The sequence below is a fragment of the Carassius auratus genome, unplaced genomic scaffold, assembly GCF_003368295.1.
Source record: "Carassius auratus strain Wakin unplaced genomic scaffold, ASM336829v1 scaf_tig00026160, whole genome shotgun sequence".
NCBI classification, from domain to species: domain Eukaryota; kingdom Metazoa; phylum Chordata; class Actinopteri; order Cypriniformes; family Cyprinidae; genus Carassius; species Carassius auratus.
Window position 1 is genome coordinate 455,494 of NW_020525495.1, and position 25,978 is coordinate 481,471.

At 39.6% G+C, this 25,978-nt stretch overlaps 1 protein-coding gene across 1 annotated transcript in view; it reads right to left on the minus strand.

Annotated features, from left to right (window-relative positions):
- Window positions 1–1,822: 1,822 nt before the first annotated feature.
- LOC113078638 (B-cell scaffold protein with ankyrin repeats) overlaps window positions 1,823–25,978 on the minus strand; it is a 41,245-nt gene continuing 17,089 nt past the window's right edge. Inside the window, exons 4-9 of the mRNA XM_026250969.1 lie at window positions 6,216–6,278; window positions 5,863–6,044; window positions 4,062–4,125; window positions 3,232–3,261; window positions 2,781–2,860; window positions 1,823–2,403 (exon numbers count right to left, since the gene is read on the minus strand). Coding sequence (XP_026106754.1) covers window positions 2,395–2,403; window positions 2,781–2,860; window positions 3,232–3,261; window positions 4,062–4,125; window positions 5,863–6,044; window positions 6,216–6,278 — 428 coding nt within the window. The 3' untranslated portion in view covers window positions 1,823–2,394. The remainder of the gene's footprint in view (window positions 2,404–2,780; window positions 2,861–3,231; window positions 3,262–4,061; window positions 4,126–5,862; window positions 6,045–6,215; window positions 6,279–25,978) is intronic.

Sequence of the window (25,978 nt, forward strand, 5' to 3'; positions counted from 1 at the left end):
CATTTACACTAATAAGAAGACTATGACTGTTAGCAATAGTGTACACATTTGTGACTCATTTGTTTAACTTTGGAAATATGTTTCCCTGGAAGTCATATCAATGCATTACAGTTCCTGTCAAACACTTGCTTTAGTGTTTAATCTCCTCAATACATGCTCATAATGTGGTAGGGAGATTAAGGCAGAATGAGGAGCTGTGGTGGACTCAGTTCAATGGCTTAGTTCTACCCAGGCAGGAACCCTAAATCAAAGCTCTTCTTACAAACTGGAGGCGCCCAGACTGTGGCCTTGGCCCTTGTCTGTGGAGGGTCACATATACTGTACACATGCAGGGGGATTATGGGATGAAAGAATATCACTGACTGTATAATTGCCTGATTTCTGTTAGGTTGCAAAGAGGAAGCAACTGTGTATAATTCTGTATTTTAATCACAGGGACAGGGACTAAAGTGCATTTTTGTGTGCAATTGTGTTTCAGTGGACTTGATTGCATCTGTTATGTAAAAAACTACAGGAGCTGCAATTTTACATCGACTCTAAGGAGATGCTTTATACCAAACACATCTGGAAAGGTTAGTTAATCACATCAAATAAAAAAAAAATATAAGAAAATGGCTGATAAATGGCAGAGGTCTGAGAAATTCCAGTCTGGGTTTCCCGTTGGCTTTGCCATTGAGTGTGAGCCTCAGCTGGGTTTGATCTCTATCAGTTTGTGGTTTTATGAAAGCTTTGTTGGTGAATTTGAATCCTAATCCTGCCCTTCACTCCCCCTGATAAAGTGCTATACTTTAGGGAAAACCTAATCCTTTGTATAGGGTTTATCATCCCACTTCCAGCCTAAGCTTGAGAGAGATGATGATGATGATTCATGATGTGAATTTCCAAGAGGCCAAGGACTATAGTATCAATAATCATATTTATTTCGGCAACTCAGAGTGGTGATTAGATGCTCACTGATAATTCTCTTTCAAGTGAACTGCCCGAGATCTAACATGACACAATATCATACTGGCTGTTGGGGCTTCATTTACCCTATATGGAATGATCTCAGAGTTGAAGAGGGAATGTTGAAGCTCAGTCCAGCCCTGGATCAGTAAGCCCATCTCTTTCCCAGAGCAGCAGGTGACAGGTAAACACACGACACAAATGCCACTATGACTGTAGGAGCCAAATCATCTCTGGAGGCAAATCTGGCTCATCTAAGCACTGTGGAGTGGCAAGGCTTTAATACATATTATTCACAAAGAGCATGATTGATAATGCAAATGTGTCCAGCTGCTAGGGTTGGCAGGCAGAGCGCAGCGCTGCTCCCGGTGTTTCGCCTCGAATCACAGAGCCACATTAGAGCCACTTCCCTTGACACCGAAGCAGCATGTGGGGAAGACCTCACTCTTCTGTAGATGCTTTTCCCCAGATGTTTGATTGTGTCCTTACTTACAATCAGCGATCCGAATGGAACTGAGAGGTCCACAGGGACATTGGGTTGTGCAGTGGCTTTGTTTTTGTCTATTAAAATGCCCATCAATACAACATGAGAGATCTGAGCCAGAAAACCGTTTACTATGGTTGGTTGCACAGCACCCCCTTGTGAACATTGCACAGCCAAGACTGGTATTGTTTTCTAAGAAATGCATGCAGATTTTTAGATTTCACACTGTAAATCTGCTTAATACTACTACTACTACTACTACTACTAATAAAGTGAGGTCAGAACATGCAATGTAATTAAAATAGACATTATCATCAAATTATGGTAGAATTGCAGATTGAATTTTCTTTATTGGCAACATTGTAAAGAAATTGTCAATATATTGTCTAAATGTTTTTTTTTTTTTGGGGGGGGGGGGGGGCAGTAAAGGATACAAAAAGATCTCTGTATGAAAATGTACAACACAATCTTGAGTAGTCATTTAAAAAGAAGTAGTGGGAGAATTAAACAGTGGAAGTAACACTTTAGATTAGGGAACACATATTCACTATTTGCTAAGAGTTTTCTCTCAATAAAATCCCAATTTGATGCTTACTGATAGTAGGTTAATTAATAGGCAATATGTTATGAGTATGCATGCTAATAAGCAATTAGTTAATAGTGAATAGATGTTCCTATTCTAAAGTATTAGCTTAGTGTAATATAAATACAAGTGAATAATTGTTTATTATTGCTCTGACACTGGATATTAAGCAACCTTATTCAATGAAAAAATTTATTCCGTATGAATAAGTAAACCTAAACTGCCAGCCAATCATATGAACTTGTACAAACATGATCATAAAAACACATACAAATAAGCCACAATTAGCATGTAAAATAGTTACGAATTGCCATGAAATTGTTGATATTAATGTACACTATATTGTTTAATAAATTTCTTTGACAGATCAGTGCTTCCACAATCAGGATGTCTGAAAGAAGATGAAAATGTAATCAATAAAGGTCACAGCAGCACACAGTTAAACTTTTCTTGATACAGATGCATAATGGTGTAAATTAATTTTTTTTTTTTTTTTATTTTATTCATGAATTAAACTTACAAAAAAGCCAATTCACATTTTGCATATTATTATTATTATTATTATTATTATTATTATTAAAGTAAATATTAAATGGTCTGCTTGTTAATACCTGTTTTTACTGTTTGTCTGCCTTCCTAAATAAATTTGACTATTAAAAAAGAACAGATGAAAAATATGATAACTGAATGAGTAAAACCATTTGCTAGAAACAAAGTCTTATAGTATTCTTAAGAAACAGTAAATGCATGTGCAAAATGAAAACTCACATTATGTCCTTTTATAGGTTTACTGTAGAACTCAGTGTCCGCTTGCTGACTCGCTCTTCGACACTCATTTGCAGATGCAGCTACAACAGAAATAAATAAAAATTTACTAAAGTATCTGACACTGTCATTATGATAAGACAGAGCTGAGTGATTGGTGGCTGACTCTAGATGTGATCCTCCTAAATTGCTAAAACATAGGAGTATAGGATGGTATAGTACAGACAAATACTATTATAGGTACTATTATATCTTAAGTATATAATAAATCTTCCATGTTACAAAGTTTTCCTGACAAAGTAACTAAAACCCTTCTGCATAAGCCAACAGGTCTAACAGTTTCCCTGATACACAAAAGCTCAATTCCCACATATAAGGAGGAGACAGCTACAGAGAAAATTTAACTTTAACAAGTAAAACTTCTTACTTTCATAGCAGGGCATTTCTTACTTACTTGGTGTGTGATGGATGATGCTGATTTTATCTGATGGATAGAAAAAATGCCTGTTAGCTTTTCACACACAGGTCACTTTCTTTTTCTCTTTCTCATATTGTCACTGTAATCTTTACATTAAGCAATCACGCCGATCTGTTAGATGTTTTCTCAAATGATAGGGACTGAGTGCAAAGTGATTGTGCAAAATGAACAACACAAGAAGTTTTTTGTCTGAGAAAAAAGTTTTGATTCATGTGCAACCAGAATGAAAATAATAATAATAATATATATATATATATATATATATATATATATATATATATATATATATATATATATATATATATATAAAATTTAAAATGGGGCCATTGATTAACACTTGAACTCACTGCATACATATATTAATGAATGATTTGTCTCAAATATATTTAGTGAAAGTGAAAAAAAAGTGAAAGTGAAGTGACATTCAGCCAAGTATGGTGACCCATACTCAGAATTTGTGCTCTGCATTTAACCCATCCGAAATGCACACACACAGAGCAGTGAACAAAAACACACACACTGTGAGCACACACCCGGAGCAGTGGGCAGCCATTTATGCTGCGGCGCCCGGGGAGCAGTTGGGGGTTTGATGCCTTGCTCAAGGGCACCTAAGTCGTGGTATTGAAGGTGGAGAGAGAGCTGTTCATGCACTACCCCCACCCACAATTCCGTCCGGCCAGAGACTAGAACTCACAACCCTTCGATTGGGAGTCCAACCCTCTAACCATTAGGCCACGACTTCCCCAAAACATAGGAGTTTTACTGATTTACTGATCATATATACTATATACTAGCAATAACCCTACCATAGACACTTTCATCATCCTCTCTGTTGCTGATGATACTAGCCCTCAGCTGCTGTATTTTCTCCTGGGGAAAAAAAATAAATAAATAAATTAACAGGCTTTAATATGCACTTTTTAGATTTCATGCCATGAGGAATCAATAATTTATGTGTTGGTTGTGTAAGGTAAAAATAATAAACTAATCTGTTTAAAAGCTAATTATAATTTTTTTTTTTTTTTTTTAATATGCATAGAGATTGACTGCCTCAAAATAACAGAAATAGTACAGTCCTGGGGCCGGTTGCACCAACTTAGGCAATTTTTTAAATAAATGGACACTAAGTTGCAACTTACGCACTACTTTTTTTAATTTTTTGCACCATTACACTTAGTTGAAGTGTAACTCTATGTATAAACTAAATATTTACGGAAATGTATGGTCAGGAGTAACAGTTGGAATAAAATAGCAGACTGAGTGAACTGCATCAATATGCTCTTCTTTTACCCGACAACCTGCAATCCTTTAGGTATATATTATGCTGCTGACATTTACACTCACGTACATATTAAGATGGAAAACAATATGTGAAAAAATTTACTTTGTTTCTTTTTAGTGCATCTTCAAAACCCCATCTACAGAGCACCTCTGTGCGCTTTGGTCTGTGTTGCTTAGGTCAGATGAAATAATAATTGAATGGCATTTCTTATGTATTTTTTTTTTCTTTAAGTATTTATTGATCCTCACATATTTCACAGTTTCTGAATGTTATTTACATAAAAATAGCTTACATATAGAATAATGTTATTAATTCATCATTTTTAAATTGAAACTTGTTTTTACTTAACATTCTAATTTAAAGCTGCAGTCGGTAACTTTTGACGCTCTAGCAGTTAATAAACAGAACTGATTGCGTCTTGCGGAAGAACATCGTAGCCGGAACTACTTCTCTCTGTTTATGTCTATGAAGAATCACAAAGGTACTGGGTTATTCCGCCGCGGTACCCCCGAAGCAATCTAAAATAGTCAGAATATAAACACGTATTATAGGTGAACCCTAGTGATTCAGGACAAGCTAAAAACGTTCATGGATTCATGGTGTACTCGCTTATTATATAAATTTTTCTACATTTTGAACACAAACAAAGTTACGGACCACAGCTCTGATTGGTTGTTTCTTAACGGGAGCAATGTATTTCTACAAATGGCAATAGGACCACTGGGTAGGAGCCAGAGGAGCTTGATTTTTTCACAGATTATCTGTCTCATATTCTACTGTCAGGACATAATGACAGGTTTAACAAATATGTAAAAAATATATTTTTACAAAAGTTACCTACTGCAGCTTTAAGTAAGAACTTATGAATGGCTGGTGCAACCCTACCTTGTTGCTGACTTAGAATTATATCATATCTGTTTTGTAATCATATAAATTTCACTTAGAAAACAGAACTTTTTCAAATCTTAAGTCAAGAATGACTGACTAACTGACTACCAAAAACCATAGTAAAGTCCTATACACTTTGCGTCTGAGAGGGAAACTACTACAAATGTATAATCAATAGTACAGCTGCCTAAATAACAATAATCTTTTGGTCTCATAATTCTCATTATTTTAATGACAAAACTTTATCCAGTTTTATTCAAAGATGCTTCCATTGTCATTTCCATCACAGAAACACAATACAAGGTTTGATATGTGATTGAAATTACATTTGTTAAAATATTAGTACTATATTCAAACTAGTGATAATGTACAAAGTATCATATTAGTATTTTATTAACATACTAAATGAATTCTAAAGGGTTAACCATGTCCATTACCTGTTGGATGCTGTCCATTCCCTTCTGAAGCCTCTGCCAGTCATTGAATCGATCCAAAGCATCATCTATACTCAGAGAGCCCATCTTCACCTCCTGCTGAAGTTTTATCAGCTCGTCCAGTCCTGGTGGCTGACTGGGCATAAAGGTGTCATACGTGGTTGAGATGCTGTCCCTCTGCCTCCCTGTCACCATGGAGACCAGAAAGCACATAAAATGTCAGCTGTATAATTTAACTTTGTTGTTGATGTTATTCTAATAAATAATAAATAGGTATCTATTATAGATGATTGGATCAGATTCATAACTTCATAGTGCATATAAAACTATAGAATTTTCAGAAAGACAAATCTCACCCTGTCTTGTGGGAAAAGAGTACAGTGTTTCAGAATCTCCTTGTGACTTTTTCTTCTGGAAAACTAAAAATCCAAATAAATACAGCACATCATGATTAGAGTTACAGTTATTCCACACAGCAGCAGTACACCACACATCTGATAACTAGTTTACATAATCCTAGAGAGTCCACTAGGTGGAGGCATGTATTCATGTTGTCTACCCCCTCCGTAAAAACCATGGTCCAGGGACACATAGACCTCACCGAAAGGGCACTTTACTGCTGTGTGAGAATTCAGCTTGATGAAATGAAAGATGTATCTTCTAGTCTGTGACAGTGTTAACAGGGCTTTTATGATGATAACCTGAAAATAAGTTGACTATTAAAAAAGAACAGCTGAACATCAGTTCACTATTAAAAAAACTGAGTGCAAAGTGCAAATAGACTGCCTTCATATAGTAAAGCACATGCAAAGTAATTTTTAATGTGATCGACCTGGGTTTCATCCCTTTAGGCCTACCGAACTTTTCTTTCTCCATTTTCAAATCTCATATTGCATAGGATAGGCATAGAGAGGGTTTATATTGCCTTATATTTATTCTTATTTTGTCATCCATTTACACCCAGTTTACACTCAGTTGCTATTAATGCCTACTGTTTTATAATGTTATACAATACTAAGGTGCAGAATATTGTTCAAAAATATTGTTCAAATTTTTACTGACTATTATTATGGAATAAATATTAAAATGCATAAAACACATTATGAAATGTATAATTATTATTTTAAATATAAAATAAACTAAAATAATATAAATATATATAAATATATTTTTTTCTCTCTTTTGTAATGTTTAACCAAGAAAATGTGAAACCATTAAATGTAACAGGAACATAAATATATACAGTACATATGCTGTCAAATGATTAATCGTGTTTAATTGCCTTCAAAATAAAGGTTTTAGTTATTTGTTAACATAATATATGAGAGTTAACTGTGTGTGGGCGTGTTTTTGTGACATATCAGGACACCACTTTGTATAATGATGACATGGGTATGACACAGGTATTACAAGGAGAGGGTGACTTATGAGGACATAACCCATGTCCCCATTTTTCAAAACCCTTATAAACCATAGAGAATTAGTTTTTTTGAGAAAGTAAAACTGCACAAAGTTTACTGTGAGGGTTAGGGTTGGTGTAGGGCCATAGAATATACAGTTTGTACAGTATAAAAACCATTACTCCAATGGGATGGCATATTTCTGATATTATCGATCAGTCTTATCAGATTAATTTTGATCGTTCACTTTAATTTTATATCCGTGAGTGCAGTACACCTGCAAAGCGTTAGCACTCGTTAGCTTGTCATTAGCGTTTTCATTCGAACCTATCGCTTTTTTCTTTTCTCCTCTCCTCTCTCTCACTCCAGTTTTTTCACAAGTTCATCAAACAACCGCAGTAAGAACATTTCATCAAGCACGGTGAGTAATGGCTTCTCCTGCTATTGTTTATTTGCATCTCTTGACACATGTACAGTTTTGTCTATCTCTGTCACAGATGAGGGATTCACATGTGATAAATGCAGGGAAATAGTTAGGCTGACAGAGAAGATTTCAGAATTAGAGACACACATCCAAACTTTAATTGAGGACAGTTAGAATGTTAGGGCTCTAGATACGGCTTTGGATGCGCCTAGCCCAGGGCTTCCTGTACATTGTTCGGTTCCCGGCAACAGAGCCCCTGCAGCAGGGCAACTGGGTGACAGTGAGGCAGCGTAGTCGTGGGTCAAAACACCGCTCTTCTGTTCCGATCAAAACATTAAACAGGTTCTCCCAACTCCCACTGATAAACCTGATGAAAGTGCTCTAGTTATTGGTGATTCTATTGTACGGAATGTGAATATAGAGACACCAGCCACTATAGTCAAATGTTTACCGGGAGCCAGAGCGCCTGACATCTTGGCAAATTTAAAAGTGCTGGCTAATGCTAAACGTAAATACAGTAAGATTGTTATTCATGCCAGCGCTAATGATGTTCGACTTCACCAGTCAGAGATCCCTAAAAATAACATTAAAGAGGTGTGTGAACTTGCAAGCACGATGTCAGACATTGTAATATGCTCTGGTCCCCTCCCTGCTTAATGTGGTGACGAGGTGCTTAGCAGATTGTCATCACTCAATGGCTGGATGTCTAAGTGGTGCCCACAGAGTAACATAGGTTTCATAGACAATTGGACGAGCTTTTGGGGCAGACCTGACCTGTTGAAAAGAGATGGTCTTCATCCCTCCTGGGGTGGCGCCACTCTTCTCTCTAGAAATATGGCAAATATTCTTAGAGTTTATATTTGACTAACTGGGGCCCAGGTCAGGAAGCAGACAGACTGGCTAAACCAACCATCTGCTAGCTGCCTCACGTCACAGAGGTCAGTTAATTCTCAGCACATAGAGACTCTTTCACCTAGATATCATACTATAGAGACTGTGTCTGTTCCCCGAACTAGAAAATACAAAAAAGTCCACACCAAGTTAAGATCATTTGTTTATCCATATTGCATCTGTTTTTTATTTGTTGAACCTCAATTAAATTGTTACACTTTTTGTAAATACTATGGTCACTGATCATAATCTAGATGTGCTCTGTTTGACAGAAACCTGGCTAAAACCTGATGATTACATTATTTTAAATGAGTCCACCCCCAAAAGATTACTCTTATAAACATGAGCCGCGTCTAAAAGGCAAAGGGGGGGGTGTTGCTTCAATTTATAACAAAGTTTTCAGGATTTCTCAGAGGACAGGCTTCAAGTATAACTCGTCTGAAGTAATGGTGAGAGAAACAAATGTTAATGATAAATCCCCTGTTATGTTTGTACTGGCTACTGTATACAGGCCACCAGGGAACCATACATACTTTATTAAAGAGTTTGGTGATTTTACATCCGAGTTAGTTCTGGCTGCAGATAAAATTTTAATAGTTGGTGATTTTAATATCCATGTTGATAATGAAAAAGATGCATTGGGATCAGCATTTATAGACATTCTGAACCCTATTGGGGTTAGACAACACATTTCCGGACCTACTCATTGTCGAAATCATACTCTAGATTTAATACTGTCACATGGAATTGATGTTGATAGTGTTGAAATTATGCAGCCAAGTGATGATATCTCAGATCATTATTTAGTTTTGTGCAAACTTCATATAGCCAAAATTGTAAATTCTTCTTCTTGTTACAAGTATGGTAGAACCATCACTTCTACCAAAAAAGACTGCTTTCTTAAGTTATCCTCCTGATGTATCCAAATTCCTTAGCATATCCAAAACCTCAGAACAACTTGATGATGTAACAGAAACTATGGACTCTCTCTTTTCTAGCACTTTAATACAGTTGCTCATTTACGCTTAAGGAAGGTTAAGGTTAAGGAAAACAAACATAACCCTAGGTATATATATATATATATATATATATATATATATATATATATATATATATATATATATATATATATATATATATATATATCAGATCAGAACAGATCAGAATCCCAGATATCAGACCACCATTTCAGGTTTACCATTGAACCATCATCATATATTAAACTTGCCTGATAATTAAGAAGTACATATAAAAGATCAAAACTTAGGCCCTGTCAGTATGGTGACACAAAATAAACAGTGCTTTACAGTCATAAGTTAAACAGAAAGAAAAAAACACAAGAAAATGACAGAGATAGACATATCCACCTCACATAAACATACATAAACACTAACCCCTTTAAAAATGCTCCCCATTTGAGTTTAAAAGATATTGTATTAAGACAGCTTTGAACATGTATAAGGATTTGGCAGATCGAATAAATTTGAAGGAGGTCATTCCACAATTTAGGGCCTCCATGTTTTTATTTTGTCCTGGTAGTGCACAGCAGATGTTGATTCTTTGATCTCAGGGATCTGGAGGGGGTGTAGATCGTCACCAAACCAGACAAATACACAGGACCTATATTGTGCAGAGCCTTATATGGAGCCTTACAAGTACCAGGATTTTATAGACAATTCTAAGTCGTAGCCTACTGGCAACCACTTTAATGAAATTAATAACGGAGTCACAGATTCATATTTCTTTGCCGACTTGATAATTTTTGCAGCAGCATTTTGGATTTTCTGTAAACGCATGAGTGCTCGAACGTCAACTCCATAGTAGTAGGAGTTACAATAATCCATTCGTGAAAAGACAATGGACATTATTGCTCTCTCAAAATCTGAGCTAGATAGAAATGGTTAAGTCTTAGCTAGCAGACGTAGATAAAAAATAAAAAAAAATAAAAATAAAAAAAAATTCTCACCACAGTGTTATTTTGTCTGTCCAACTTTAAATCACTAACCAGAACAAATACCAAATTTCTCCTTGTCCCTAAAATATGTCTGAAATAAACATTTTAAAACTTAACATTGGTGTATGGCTTGAATTACAATGAATGCAATGTTCATTGTATGAAGTTTTAGTTAGTGAATAGCATAGCAGGCTATTTTCCCTTATCAAAAGTGCAGGGGTCATTTGCTGTCTTTTAAAAACTGCGGGGGTCAAGACCCCCCTGTCCCCCATGCCAACAGCGTCCCTGCCACTATGATGTAAAGACAAGCTCATTATGGAACAGAATTCACAGAATCAGTGACCAAGCACACTTCACAATCTCTCTATCCCCATATCGAGATTTGTCTGGCCAGAGAAGAACTATGGAGGTTTGGTTCCTTCTCCTTCGACAAAATATTTCTGTTTAATACTGTAAAGCTGCTTTGACACTATCTGCAGTGTAAAAGGCACTATGAATAATACAGTGACTAGACTTTATTTTACTCAGTTCCCCATCGAGGGAGAGACGATGCATCTGAAGCATCCATGTCAACTAGTCCAATGGCGAGAGTGAGCGTCAGGAGTGACATCACGGCCAGGAATTGATAAAAACCCCAACCGGAGCAACCGGTGTTAGCTTTCTGTGCCTCAGCAAGCGATCTGTGTCAAACCTGTCTGTCATATTTACTGTTGTCTTGTGCAAAGTTTATATACAATGGCTAAGCAACTATTCAAACCATGTGCTTCTCCCTGCCCGCGTTATTTAACGGGTGGGGATACACACGAGCTTTGTGTAGTTTGTTTGGGAGTGGAGCATGCTTTATCAGCAGTCGAGGAGACTGATTGTGAGAAGCTTTCGCTTCGCATGCTCCGCTCCCGCTTTATCACTCTTTGATGAGAAAAGCGGCGAGCCTCGCACTCCTCAGGGTGCATGACCAATGCATTCCTGGGGTTCGCAAATGTATCTCTCAGCGGGGTTGGAGACGGGTCCGAGGGCTCTTTCTCCTCCCTTGCCTGGGAGATCCATAGCTCAAACTCCGGTGTCGGAAGCCTGCCCCGCGGCTTCTTCCGCCCGGGGGGAGAGCCCATTGCTTCGTTGCTCTAGCTCCGAGGAATTAGATGTAACGGGCAGTGAAGATGACACAATCAGGGGGGAAGAGGATTCGCCATCTCTTTCCCCAGCATATGAGGAGTTGGTTGATGTATTAACACGAGCTGTAGATAAGATACATATATCTTGGCCATCTGATAAACAGAGTGCCCGTCCTAAAAGCAAATTAGACGAGCGTTTTCTCTCTTCTAAAACATCGCCTACATCACGGGGTCTCCCTTTTTTCCCTGATCTTCACAGTGAGCTGTCTAGATCATGGAGTAAGCCATATTCATCACCTCTTTTCAGCCCTCAAGTGCGCATTTATTCTGATATAAGAGGGCTGAAAGAAAATGGTTATGAAGCGATGCCCCGGGTGGAGCAGACGCTCAAGAGCTATCTTTCCCCTGGTTCAGCGTCATCTATTAAGAACCCGACTTTGCCCACGAAGCCTTTAAAGATCACATCTAATTTAGTGGGTAAAGCTTACACAGCAGCAGGTCAGGCTGGAGCTTGCCTTCACTCGATGGCTTTGCTTCAGGCTTATCAGGCTGAGCTGCTGGGGGAGTTAGATAACAGTGCAGTCAGCCGTGACGAATTCGCGAACTTCGTCGGGCTACGGATTTATCTCTCAGGAGCAGTAATGGAAGGCCGCTCAGCTCAGGGTCTGTGAGAGAGCCATCATCACTCTTGGCACATCAACTGCCTGGAGATGATGGCTGTCTTCAAAGCTTTGAGGCACTTCCTGCCAGACCTGAGGGACCATCATGTGCTGGTCCGCACAGACAATACATCGGTGGTCTCTTACATCAACCATCAGGGGGGTCTGCGCTCGCGCCCAATCTGCAAATTAGCGCACCAGATCCTCCTGGGGTCCCTGGGGAAATTACGCTCTCTGAGGGCAATGTATATACCAGGGACTCAGAATATTGGAGCAGACACCCTGTTGAGGCTTCACCCTGAGGTGGTGGAGCTCATATGGGAATCTTATGGCCAAGCAGAAGTGGATCTGTTTGCGTCTCAGTCCCTGACGCACTGTCCACTATGGTTCTCCCTTACTCATCCAGCCCCCCTGGGGTTGGACGCTATGGTACAGACGTGGCCGAGGCTACGTCTGTATGCGTTTCCCCCTGTTGCTCTGCTCCCAGGAGTTCTGGAGAGAGTCCGCAAGGATGGAGTAAGTCTACTTCTCGTAGCTCCACACTGGCCGAGTCGAATTTGGTTTGCGGACCTGATTCATCTCCTCGATGGTTCTCCCTTGGAGATCCCGATCAGGAAAGACCTTCTGTCTCAGGCCGGGGGCACTATATTTCACCCCCGGCCAGAGATTTGGAAGCTTTGGGTGTGGCCTCTGAGGGGGCGCAACTCATAGAGAGTGGTCTCTCAACTGAGATTGTGGAGACCATTCTTAGCTCCAGAGCTCCAGCTACGAGGAGACTCAAATGGAATGTTTTTTCTTCTTGGTGTTACCAACATCAGTGTGACCCCGTCCACTGCTCTGTTGGCTCAGTTCTTGAGTTTTTACAAGACCGCTTCACTTCTGGTCTATGTCCATCCACCTTAAAAGTTTACGTGGCGGCCATCTCGGCTTTCCACGCCCCAGTGGGTGGTGCATCTCTGGGTCGAGACCCTCTTATCTCTCGTTTCCTTCGTGGCACCTTGAGGCTGAGACCTGCAACTCGTACTAGAGTGCCGGCCTGGGACCTGGCTATAGTTTTAGAAGGCCTTTCTAGGGCTCCGTTTGAACCCCTAGATTCGGTCTCTGAGAAGTTTCTTTCGTTTAAGACTACTTTTCTCCTTGCTATTTCGTCCCTTAAAAGAGTCGGAGACCTTCAGGCTCTCTCGGTTTCTCCCACCTGCCTTGAATTTGCACCTGGGATGGTCAAAGCATTTCTCTACCCTAAGCAGGGATACGTCCCTAAGGTACCGACCGTTGTTCCGAGACCTATTGTTCTGCAGGCTTTCTGTCCTCCCCCGTTTGCATCATCGGACCAGGAAAAGTCTAACCTCTTGTGCCCGGTGCGAGCATTGGACACTTATGTTCATCGGACTTCTTCTTTTCGGAAATCCGATCAGCTGTTTGTTTGTTTCGGGTCACCTAAGATAGGTCTGCCTGCCACTAAACAGACACTTAGTAAGTGGATAGTTGGGGCTATCCTTCTTGCCTATGAGTCTTCTGACCTACCGTGCCCTTTGGGGGTCAGAGCTCATTATACTAGGAGTATGGCGGCCTCTAGAGCCTTATTATCTGGGGCCTCTCTTCAGGATGTTTGTGATGCGGCAGGCTGGTCCTCCCCACTCACATTCGTCAGGTTTTATAGCCTAGACCTGGACGCTACTCCCGGGTCTCAGGTTTTTAATTCTTGAGGCGTTGGTTGTTCTGGCTGACACTCAGGCACTTGTAATATGGCGGTTTGGGTATTCTCGTTCCCAAAGCGTTATCGACGCATCGTCTCTCCCTCGATGGGGAACGTCTCGGTTACGTCTGTAACCTCGGTTCCCCGAGAAGGGAACGAGACGATGCGTCTTCCTGCCATACTTCCTTCGTTCCTGTGATCGACTTGCTTCGGCACTGTCGAAGCTAACACCGGTTGCTCCGGTTGGGGTTTTTATCAATTCCTGGTTGTGATGTCACTCCTGACGCTCACTCTCGCCATTGGACTAGTTGACATGGATGCTTTAGACGCACTCACGCAGAATGCGTTCCCAAAGCGTTATCGACGCATCGTCTCGTTCCCTTCTCGGGGAACCGAGGTTACAGACATAACCGAGACGTTATTTTACTCAGAAGAACTATGGAGGTTTGGTTCCTTCTCCTTAGACAAAATTTTTCTGTTTAATACTGTAAAGCTGCTTTGACACTATCTGCAGTGTAAAAGGCACTATGAATAATACAGTGACTAGACTTTATTTTACTCAGGACTTCTGCCTCATTTTAAATATGTAAATGTGTAAATATTTATGTATGAGGTAACTCATTTTGAATATTTAATTGCAGTTTGTAGTTTGTAATTTGTCAGTTCAAACTTCTACCTCATTTTAAAGATGTCATTGCAGTTTGTAGTTTGTAATTTGTCAGTTCAGACTTCTGCCTCATTATATGTAATTGCAGTTTGTAGTTTGTAATTTGTAATTTGTACTAACTGTAGTAGTAATATTTGTAAATGTTTGTTTGCACTACTTTCTTCAGAAGAACAGTAAAGATCCTTGGCGATTCATATATTGCACATTTGTGGCTGCTGATTTTTGATTTTTTTTTTTAGCTTCATAAGGCCTCAATGTGTCACTGGAAGTCTTTGGAAATTTGGTCTTGTCTGTACATTTTCATTTGGATCTCAAAAGCCGGCAGCCAGAGACGTGCAGATTTTGAATTGCAATGTTTTCACCTAAAAATTTCCTTTACTGTTCAATTGAAAAAAGAAAGGTTAACTACATCTTGGATAGCTTGAAGGTGAGTCAATTAAAAACATCTCTGGGTGAACTTTCCCTTTATGCATGCATTTTTAGTCTGTATGTCAAATGTTATAAATGCCGATTGTTATTAAATAAAGGCTATTATGTGTTGTAATGTGTGTGTTTTAGCAATTAATAGACACCAGGTAAAAATTTTCTAAAGTTCAATATTAAATATTATAACTAGTTCCACAGCAATTTCTTAAGATGGCTAAATAATAAATCGTAGTTGAGGTAACATATGAAACACATGGAGTGCATGTTTAAATTTTTATTTACACAATTTGTTGTAGTTTTCATGATGTTTGACCAATTAATTATATTAGTTGAATGGACTATAAAACTATTTCCATGAACATTGAGCTAACTAAAAACAATTCAGGCAACACTGGAAGACTAACGTAAAATTTTTATGGAACATGTTACAAAATAATAATTAGGTGAGTTTTTTTTTTTTTTTTTTTTTACAAATAACATTACAAATAACTAAATAATTAATGGAAAACTATAATGAAGTTATAATTAATATATACTGAAGTTATAAGTAAAATATTTGGGGTTTAAAACATACTGTAACACTGACACGTGCAAGTTGAGGGTCGTTCAAGATGAGGGCGTTGGGGTGCAGGCTAAGAGGTTAAGTACCACGTTACCTTCTATATGGTCCTTGGAAGCTTGTTGTCTCCATATGGATGTGATGATTGGACGATCGCTGGCTGGAAGTTAAATACTATAAAGGTCTAAACTCTCAATGTCAGCATGTTTGTGGTTGCTCATCACTCTCACTGTCTCTGAGTTATAACTCTCTCAAAGCTGGATATTCTGACTCTTGCAATGCAACAGTCCTTAATGAAGCAGCCCCTCCTAACTTCACTTACATGAGTGTCTGCAGGACTGTTAGGAAAGGTGGGGGTGTAGCTGCTCTATTTAAAGATGTCTATAAATGCCAGCAAGTGTCATTTTGTCAATACTTGTCTGTTGAATATCTAGGGATTGTGCTGAAAGGTGCTCCACGCATTCTGTTTATTATTATTTACAGGCCTCCAAAATACTCTCCAGCCTTTGTTGAAGAGGACACAGAAATGTTATCAATGATTTCCTCAGAGTTTGACTGTTTTGCTATTGCAGGGGATTTTAATATTCACATAGATAATGCAGAAAACAAAACTACAAAAGAAATGATAACGGTTCTAAACACTTTTGACTTAACTCAGCATGTGCATGGACCCACACACAAAGGTGGACACACTCTAGACTTAATCATCAGTAGGGGTCTAAACATTTATTGTAATCTATTGTTATTAAGGACATAGCACTTTCTGATCACTTCTGTATTTTCTTGATATATTGATCTCTGCTACCACTGAATCTAGATCTGTCTCTGTCAGAAGGAGATGCATTAACGAGAACACAAGTGTACTATTTATGGAGGCTATATCTTTAACACCAAGCATTTCTGCAGACTCTGTTGATACTCTCCTTGATTCCTTTAACTCAAAAGTTAAGAATGTTATTGATGATATTGCTCCAATAATAGTCAGTAAGAAAACAAACAGACAGAAATCAGTTTGGAGAAGATCAACAGCAGTTCAGACTATGAAAAGACAATGCAGAAAAGCAGAGCGGATATGGCGGAAGACAAAACTTGAAATTCACTATAGCATCTATAAAGACAGCCTTCATGCTTTTAATGTGAAACTAGCCACAGTTAGACAGAATTTCTTCTCAAACCTTATAAACAGTAACTTTAAATAACACTCGTACTCTTTTTGCCACTGTTGAGAGACTGACAACCCCCCCCCCCCACCCCAAGTCAGATTCCCAGTGAAATGCTCTCAGACAGAAAATGCAATGAGTTTGCTTCTTTCTTTTCTGAGAAGATCATCAATATCAGGAAGGTGATTGGCACATCCTCAAGAAATGCATAGGTCAGACAGATTAGGCCACAATATCAAAAAGATACTATGTCTATTTTTGAAGCAATTGATAGCAAAATTCTGGAAGACAGTGCAGCACCTAAAATCGTCAACCTGCTATCTTGACACACTTCCCACATCTTTTTTTCAAAAGTGTGCTTAACTGTTTAGAAGCAGATCTTTTAGAAGTGGTGAACGCCTCACTTCTTTCTGGGACATTCCCAAACTCCTTAAAAACTGCAGTTGTTAAGCCCCTCCTGAAAAAGAGCAATCTTGATAACACCATTTTGAGCAATTTTAGACCAATATCTAATCTTCCTTTTATAGGCAAAATTATAGAAAAGGTAGTTTTTAATCAGCTGAACAAATACTTAAACTCAAATGGATAATTGGACAATTTTCAATATGGTTTTCGACCGCATCACAGCACAGAGACAGCACTTATTAAGATAATGAATGATATTCGCTTAAATTGTGACTCTGGCAAAATATCGGTGCTGGTATTGCTAGATCTCAGTGCTGCGTTTGACACTGTCGATCATAACATACTACTAGAGACACTGGAAAACTGGGTCAGGCTTTCTGGGATGGTACTCAAATGGTTCAGCTCATACTTAGAAGGAAGAGGCTATTATGTGAGTATAGGAGAGCATAAGTCTAAGTGGACGTCCATGGCATGCGGAGTCCCACAAGGGTCAATTCTTGCACCGCTCTTGTTTAGCCTGTATATGCTCCCACTAAGTCAAATAATGAGAAAGAACCAAATTGCCTATCACAGCTATGCTGATGATACCCATATTTGCCTAGCCTTATCTCCAAATGACTACAGCCCCATTGACTCCCTCTGCCAATGCACTGATGAAATTAATAGTTGGATGTGCCAGAACTTTCTTCAGTTAAACAAGGAAAAAACGGAAGTGTGAATTCATACCTTGACTCTAGGGGTCAAACAACTAAAAATCAAGTCAGGAATCTTGGTGTGATTCTGGAGACCGACCTTAGTTTCAGTAGTCATGTCAAAGCAGTAACTAAATCAGCATACTATCATCTAAAAAACATTGCAAGAATTAGATGTTTTGTTTCAAGTCAAGACTTGGAGAAACTAGTTCATGCCTTCATCACCACCAGGGTGGACTATTGTAATGGGCTCCTCACCGGCCTTCCCAAAAAGACCATTAGACAGCTGTAGCTCATCCAGAACGCTGCTGCCAGGATTCTGACTAGAATCAGAAAATCTGAGCATATCACACCAGTCCTCAGGTCCTTACACATAAAGTACTTTTACTCGTATATAAGTCACTAAATGACCTAGGACCGAAATATATTTCAGATATGCTCACTGAATATAAGCCTAACAGACCACTCAGATCATTAGGAAGAGGAAGAATTGTATCAACTTTTTAAATAATATAAACCAACAACCTAAAAGAGGTTCTTCCAGAAGTCATAGATCCTCTGCTGACTTTAATTAATTTGTCATTAAAGTCAGAATATGTCATATTAGCATATGTCCCCAAAATCTTCCCCAAAACCTTCAAACTGGCTGTTATTAAGCCTTTCATCAAAAACCACAACTAGACCCCAAATAACTAGTTAATTACAGACCGATCTAGAAACTTCCATTTCCATTCCTTTTTTTTTTATTTTTATTTTTTATTATAGTTATAGTATTTTATTATAGTTATTATAGTTAATTATAATTATGTGACCTAAAAACTCTGCATGTAATAACATAGAACCCTGTCTGAGACTTGATGGCTGCTCTGTCAATTCTTTGTCATCAGTTAGGAACCTAGGTGTGCTACGTGATATCAATCTCTCCTTTGAAAGACACATTTTTAGCATTTGTAAAACTGCATATTTCCATCTCAAAATATATATATAAATGATGACCTATGATCTCAATGTAAAATGCATAAATGTTAATTCTTGCGTTTATGACCTCAAGGTTAGATTATTGTAATGCTTTATTGGGTGGTTGTTCTCTACGCTTAATAAACAAACTCCATCTAGTCCAAAATGCAGCAGCTAGAGTTCTTCATATTAGCCCGGTTCTGTCAAAACAACACTGGCTCCGTATTAAACATTGTATCGATTTTTAATTTTTGCTTATTACTTAGCTCTTATTGCACTATAGTCCTCCATGTACGCTGCATTCTCAAAATTATGGCAATTTGATAATACCTAGAACATCAAAATCAACTTCGGGTGGCAGATCATTTTCCTATTTAGTGACCAAACTCTGGAATAACCTACCAAACATTGTTCGGGAAGCAGACACACTCTGTCAGTTTAAATCTAGATTAAAGACCCACCTCTTTAACCTGGCTTACACATAACACACTAACATATTTCTAATATTCAAATCCAATTTTTTGACTGCATTAATTACGAAAACCGGAACCAGGAACACTTCCCATAACACACATTGTACTTGCTACATCATTAGAAAAATGGCATCTACGCTAATATTAGTCTGTTTATCTCTTATTCCAGTGTCACAGTAGCCAACAGATCCAGTCTATATCCAGATCAGATGGTCACTGCAGTCATCCGGATACAGTACGTGTCCACCCCAGATGGTGGATCAGCACCTAGAGTGGACCTCTAAAGCCCTGAATGTCAAGTCAAGTCAAGTCAAGTCACCTTTATTTATATAGCGCTTTAAACAAAATACATTGCGTCAAAGCAACTGAAAAACATTAATTAGGAATTTAGTTTAAGGCAGTTCAGCATTGAATTCAGTGATGTCATCTCTGTTCAGTTTAAATAGTGTCTGTGCATTTATTTGCAATCAAGTCAATGATATCGCTGGAAATTAAGTGACCCCAACTAAGCAAGCCAGAGGCGACGGCGGCAAGGAACCGAAACTCCATCTGTGACAAAATGGAGAAAAAAACCTTGGGATAAACCAGGCTCAGTTGGGGGGCCAGTTCTCCTCTGACCAGACGAAACCAGCAGTTCAATTCCAAGCTGCAGCAAAGTCAGATTTGCAGAAGAATCATCAGTTTCTTGTGGTCTTGGCCTGTTAATGCACCTATTTAGTGCAGCCTAAAATACTTTAACGGATTTGGATATTAAAAGCATATTAGTATGTTATGTGTAAGCCAGGTTAAAGAGATGGGTCTTTAATCTAGATTTAAACTGCAAGAGTGTGTCTGCCTCCTGAACATTGTTAGGTAGGTTATTCCAGAGTTTAGGCGCCAAATGGGAAAAGGATCTGCCACCCGCAGTTGATTTTGATATTCTAGGTATTATCAAATTGCATGAGTTTTGAGACCGTAGCGGACGTATTGGATTATAATGAAAAAAGAGCTCATTAAAATACTGAGGTGCTAAACCATTCAGGTCTTTCTAAGTAATAAGCAATATTTCAAAATCTATACAATGTTTGATAGGGAGCCAGTGCAGTGTTGACAGGACCGGGCTAATATGGTCATACTTCCTGCTTCTAGTAAGAACTCATGCTGCTGCATATTGGACTAGCTGTAGTTTGTTTACTAAGCATGCAGATCAACCACCCAATAAAGCATTACAATAATCTGGTTTACCATTTCTGCATTTGATATTGAGAGCATAGGCCGTAATTTAGATATATTTTTTAGATGGAAAAATGCAGTTTTACAAATGCTAGAAACGGGGCTTTCTAAGGAAAGATTGCGATCAAATAGCATGCCTAGGTTCCTAACTGATGACGAAGAACTGACAGATCAGCCATCAAGTCTTAGGGCCGATTCATAGTCAACGCGCGAAACGCAAGCGACGCGCTCCCTTTCATAGTCTAAACAGTGAACGCAAGCGTCAGGGGTGATGCGTGTATGCAATACACCGCTCACGCAACAGGGGGTAGTAGAGTTGGGTGATATTATTAGTAGAGTCGCGTCACGTATTCAGATCACAATGGCAACAGAAGAGGAATGTATTCTGTTATTACTGATTTTACATCGGCGGCAACAAAGGCAACGCAGAGATAGACGGTGGTATGTTCACCCTTTAAATAAAAAAAGAGATCAGGATGGGGAGTTTGTGTCTCTGGTGCTTCCCATGCGAAGCCTGGACGAGGAGAGACATTTCCAGTATTTTAGGATGTCGGCGCCAAAATTTGATGAATTGCTTACAAAAGTCGTCCGCTTTCTCCCGGAAACTCACCAAAATCACCGCAACCCGATTGGAGCTTCGCAAAGGCTTGCAGTGACTTTGCGGTACCTCACAACAGGCATCAGCCTGCAGGCACTCTCTGCCAGCTACAAAATGGGCACCAGCACTGTTTCGGGCATTGTAGAGGAGATGTGTTGTGCCATCTGGGATGCCCTTCAGGGGGAGTACATGGCCTTTCCTTCGAGCAGTCAGTGGCAAGACATAGAGGAGGACTTTTGGAGACAGTGGCAGTTTCCCCTATGTGTCGGGGCGATTGACGGGAAGCATGTTCGCATCAGAGCACCACCACAATCAGGCAGCGACTTCTACAATTACAAAGGTTTTTTTCTATTATCCTTATGGCAGCTGCTGATGCGAACTACAGATTTATTTACGTCAATGTTGGCGCATTCGGGCGTGAGAGTGATGGAGGTGTGTTGGGCCGCAGTGTGTTTGGATCCAGACTGGCACAGGGCAGTCTCAATCTACCTGCTCCTGCTGTCCTACCAGGCACCACAACGCCCAGTCCTTTTTTTTTCCTGGGGGATGAGGCATTTCCCTTACAGGAGAACCTGATGCGACCCTATCCAGGTGAGAATAAAAATAATTGATAGCAGACCTGCTCAATAAAATAGCCCAGAAGCAATGAAAAAGAATGCACTGTTCTTAGCTCGTTTATAGATTGTTATATATTTATAGTTAATAACATTATTTGTCTTCTCATTATTAAAGGCACGAACCTGCAGGATAGGAAGCGTATTTACAATGACCGACAGGCCAGGGCGAGATGCGTGGTGGAGAATGCCTTCGGTATATTAGCTGCGCGCTTCCGAATTTTCAGGCGCCTGATTGACTGCAAACCTGAAAAAACGGTGAAGCTCGTGAAGGCGTGTGTGGCTCTCCACAACTTTCTGGCATCCACTGAACATGCCAGATATATGCCCGCCACCTTTGTGGATGCGACGTCTGACACCGGAGAGGTCCAGCCTGGAGAGTGGAGGCAGCACGTTGTGGGGGACCAGAACATGGTCGACGGACCACAGTGTTCGGTCGGCAGCAGCAGACCCTCCCGGAGAGCGGCACTTGTCAGGGAGCAGCTGGCTGACTTCTTTTTATCAGATGCTGGCGTGTTTACCCACCAGTACAGTGTGCTACGATTGGGTAGCAATGACCAATAAATTGATAAAAGGTCACTTTGAAGCTTTGAGTTTTTTTTAATTAGTTAATACTTTACCCATTTTAACTAATATGGCATTGTGAAAACCATCACACATTTTAACTAATATGGCATTGTGAAAACCATTACACATTTTAACTAATATGGCATTGTGAAAACCATTACACATTTTAACTAATATGGCATTGTGAAAACCAAATGGTGAAAGTGTAATTCATTTTCATATGAAGGCTACTGAACTTTAACATGTTTTACACAGAACATGACCTAACAAATGTTAGTAACAAATAACGTCAGTAACAGCATGTAGCCTACAATATTGGTAGACAAATTAAAAGGGCTCATACTGCCGCATGAGCTGTTTAATGTCACGCATCAAAATTGCACTTTGTTCCTGTGGGAGATTTTGTAGAAAATGGCACAGGTAGTTACAAAAAGTGGTGTGTATGTCCCTCTTTTCGTTTTCCCTCTCCCTCTCTCTCTCCTGCCGTATTTCCTGCAGCCTATCGAGGAGCGTACGCTCAAATGAATCTATCATCGGCCTGTGGCTTTTGCGCTTCCTTTTACCACCACGGGAGGCTGATGATGTCGGGGTGGTAGGGGGATGAGATGGTGTAGAAACGGTCGAAGCCACTAATGCTGGGGTGGTGGAAGGGTCAGATAGAAGTGGGGAAAACTGGGATATGGATGAGTCGGGATTGGGGGTAGATGGAAGTGCCTGATCTCCCTGTGCAATAATGCTTTCCTCCTCCTCATCATCATTATCATCCTGGCCCTCATCGTCTCCCTCACCTGCCTACACAGAAAGAAAATGTAGGCCTATTCCTGTTTCAAACGTCCTGACCAAATCAGTAGCCTACCATTCTCAGTAAATGACAGTTATAAAGGAATCAAAATAATAAAATATAACATAACTTAAATTTAATTGCACAAATTGAATGGATTTGGATGTACACACACATCTCCCTCCCTCTCTCTCCCCTGCCATAGGCTCTTTCAGCTTCTCGAGAAAAACACACAGCATTGACTCCTAGATAGGCTACACACACAGAATTGTTTACATACCGAAAAATTTGATTCTGTAGTCCTATTCTTTATGAATTCACTCAGCCAGCTAAGTTGAGTCAATATTTTTGGGTAGCCGAAACTTAGCTGCCCCGCACCACTTCTGCATGCCACCTTCCACTTTTTGTGCGCCCTGGTGAATTTGTCACGGGCACTTTTCCAGTCCGTTTTTACTTTGTCTATGGGTTTTCCCATTGCGGTTGCAACCTCTCTCCATGCATTTTCCAACACTATTTTATTTGAATGTAATTGCGATGAACTATCATATAAATGTGGATGTATGCGTATTCAAACCTTCTACTTCTGTAAAACACAATATACTTGAATTAATGTACAATACTTGTAATGTCGCCCCCACAGACAACGCATAGTATTGCGTGCATCGGCGCGTCTCAAATCAAAAACTAGGACGACACATTTGGCTACGCACCGACGCATAATGGCGGCCGAAGCGTAACGATGCGTAGCCTCGGGGACGCGTTTGCGTACAGATGCGTTGACTATGAAACGGCCCCTTATACAGTGTTCTAGGTTATTACATGCAGAGGTTTTAGGTCCTATAATTAACACCTCTGTTTTTTTTTTTTCAGAATTTAGCAGTAAGAAATTACTCGTCATCCAGTTTTTTATATCGACTATGCATTCCATTAGTTTTTCAAATTGGTGTGTTTCACCGGGCCGCAAAGAAATATAGAGCTGAGTATCAACAGCATAACAGTGAAAACTAAAACCATGTTTCCTGATGATATCTCCCAAGGGTAACATATAAAGCGTGAAGAGTAGCAGCCCTAGTACTGAGCCTTGAGGTACTCCTTACTGCACTTGTGATAGATATGATACCTATCCATTCACTGCTATGAACTGATGGCGGTCATATAAGTATGATTTAAACCATGCTAATGCACTTCCAATAATGGCAACAAAGTGTTCAAGTTTCTGCAAAAGAATGTTGTGGTCAATTGTGTCCAATGCAGTAATAAGATCCAATAAAACTAATAGAGAGATACAACCAAGATCAGATGATAAGAGCAGGTAATTTGTACCTCTAAGGGGAGCAGTCTCAGTACTATGATACGGTCTAAATCCTGACTGGAAATCCTCACATATACCATTTTTCTCTAAGAAGGAATATAATTGTGAGGATACCACCTTTTCTAGTATCTAGGACAGAAAAGGGAGATTCGAGATTGGTCTATAATTAACTAGTTCTTTGGGGCCAAGTTGTGGTGTTTTTTTTTTTTTGTTTTTTTTTGTGGTTTTTGATGAGAGGCTTAATAACAGCCAGTTTGAAGGTTTTGGGGACATATCCTAATGACAATGATTAATAATAGTCAGAAGAGGATCTATGACTTCTGGAAGCACCTCTTTTAGGAGCTTAGATGGTATAGGGTCTAACATACACTCACCTAAAGGATTATTAGGAACACCATACTAATACTGTGTTTGACCCCCTTTCGCCTTCAGATCTGCCTTAATTCTATGTGGCATTGTTGATTCAACAAGGTGCTGAAAGCATTCTTTAGAAATGTTGGCTCATATTTATAGGATTGCATCTTGAAGTTGATGGAGATTTGTGGGATGCACATTTAAGGCACAAAGCTCCCGTTCCACCACATCCCAAAAATGCACATCCCAATTTGAAATGATTCAAGCTTTGTGACATGGTGCATTATCCTGCTGGAAGTAGCCATCAGAGGATGGGTACATGGTGGTCATAAAGGGATGGACATGGTCAGAAACAATGCTCAGGTAGGCCATGGCATTTAAACAATGCCCTATTGGCACTAAGGGGCCTAAAGTGTGCCAAGAAAACATCCCCCAAACCATTACACCACCACCAGCAGCCTGCACAGTGGTAACAAAGCATGATGGATCCATGTTCTCATTCTGTTTACGCCAAATTCTGACTCTACCATCTGAATGTCTCAACAGAAATCGAGACTCATCAGACCAGGCAACATTTTTTCAGTCTTCAACTGTCCAATTTTGGTGAGCTTGTGCAAACTGTAGCTTCTTTTTCCTATTTGTAGTGGAGATAAGTGGTCCCCGGTGGGGTCTTCTGCTGTTGTAGCCAATCCGCCTCAAGGTTGTGCGTGCTGTGGCTTCACAAATGTTTTGCTGCACACCTCAGTTGTAACGAGTGGTTATTTCAGTCAAAGTTGTTCTTTTATACGCTTGAAACAGTCGGCCCATTCTCCTCTGACCTCTAGCATCAACAAGGCATTTTCTCCCACAGGACTGCCACATACTGGATGCTTTTCCCTTTTCACACCATTCTTTGTAAACCCTAGAAATGGTTGTGCGTGAAAATCCCAGTAACTGAGCAGATTGTGAAATACTTCGACCGGCCCGTCTGGCACCAACAACCATGCCACGCTCAAAATTGCTTAAATCACCTTTCTTTCCCATTCTGACATTCATTTTGGATTTCAGGAGATTGTCTTGACCAGGACCACACCCCTAAATGCATTGAAGCAACTACCATGTGATTAGTTGATTAGATAATTGCATTAATGAGAAATTGAACAGGTGTTCCTAATAATCCTTTAGGTGAGTAGACACGTTGTTGGTTTAGATGATTTAACAAGTTTA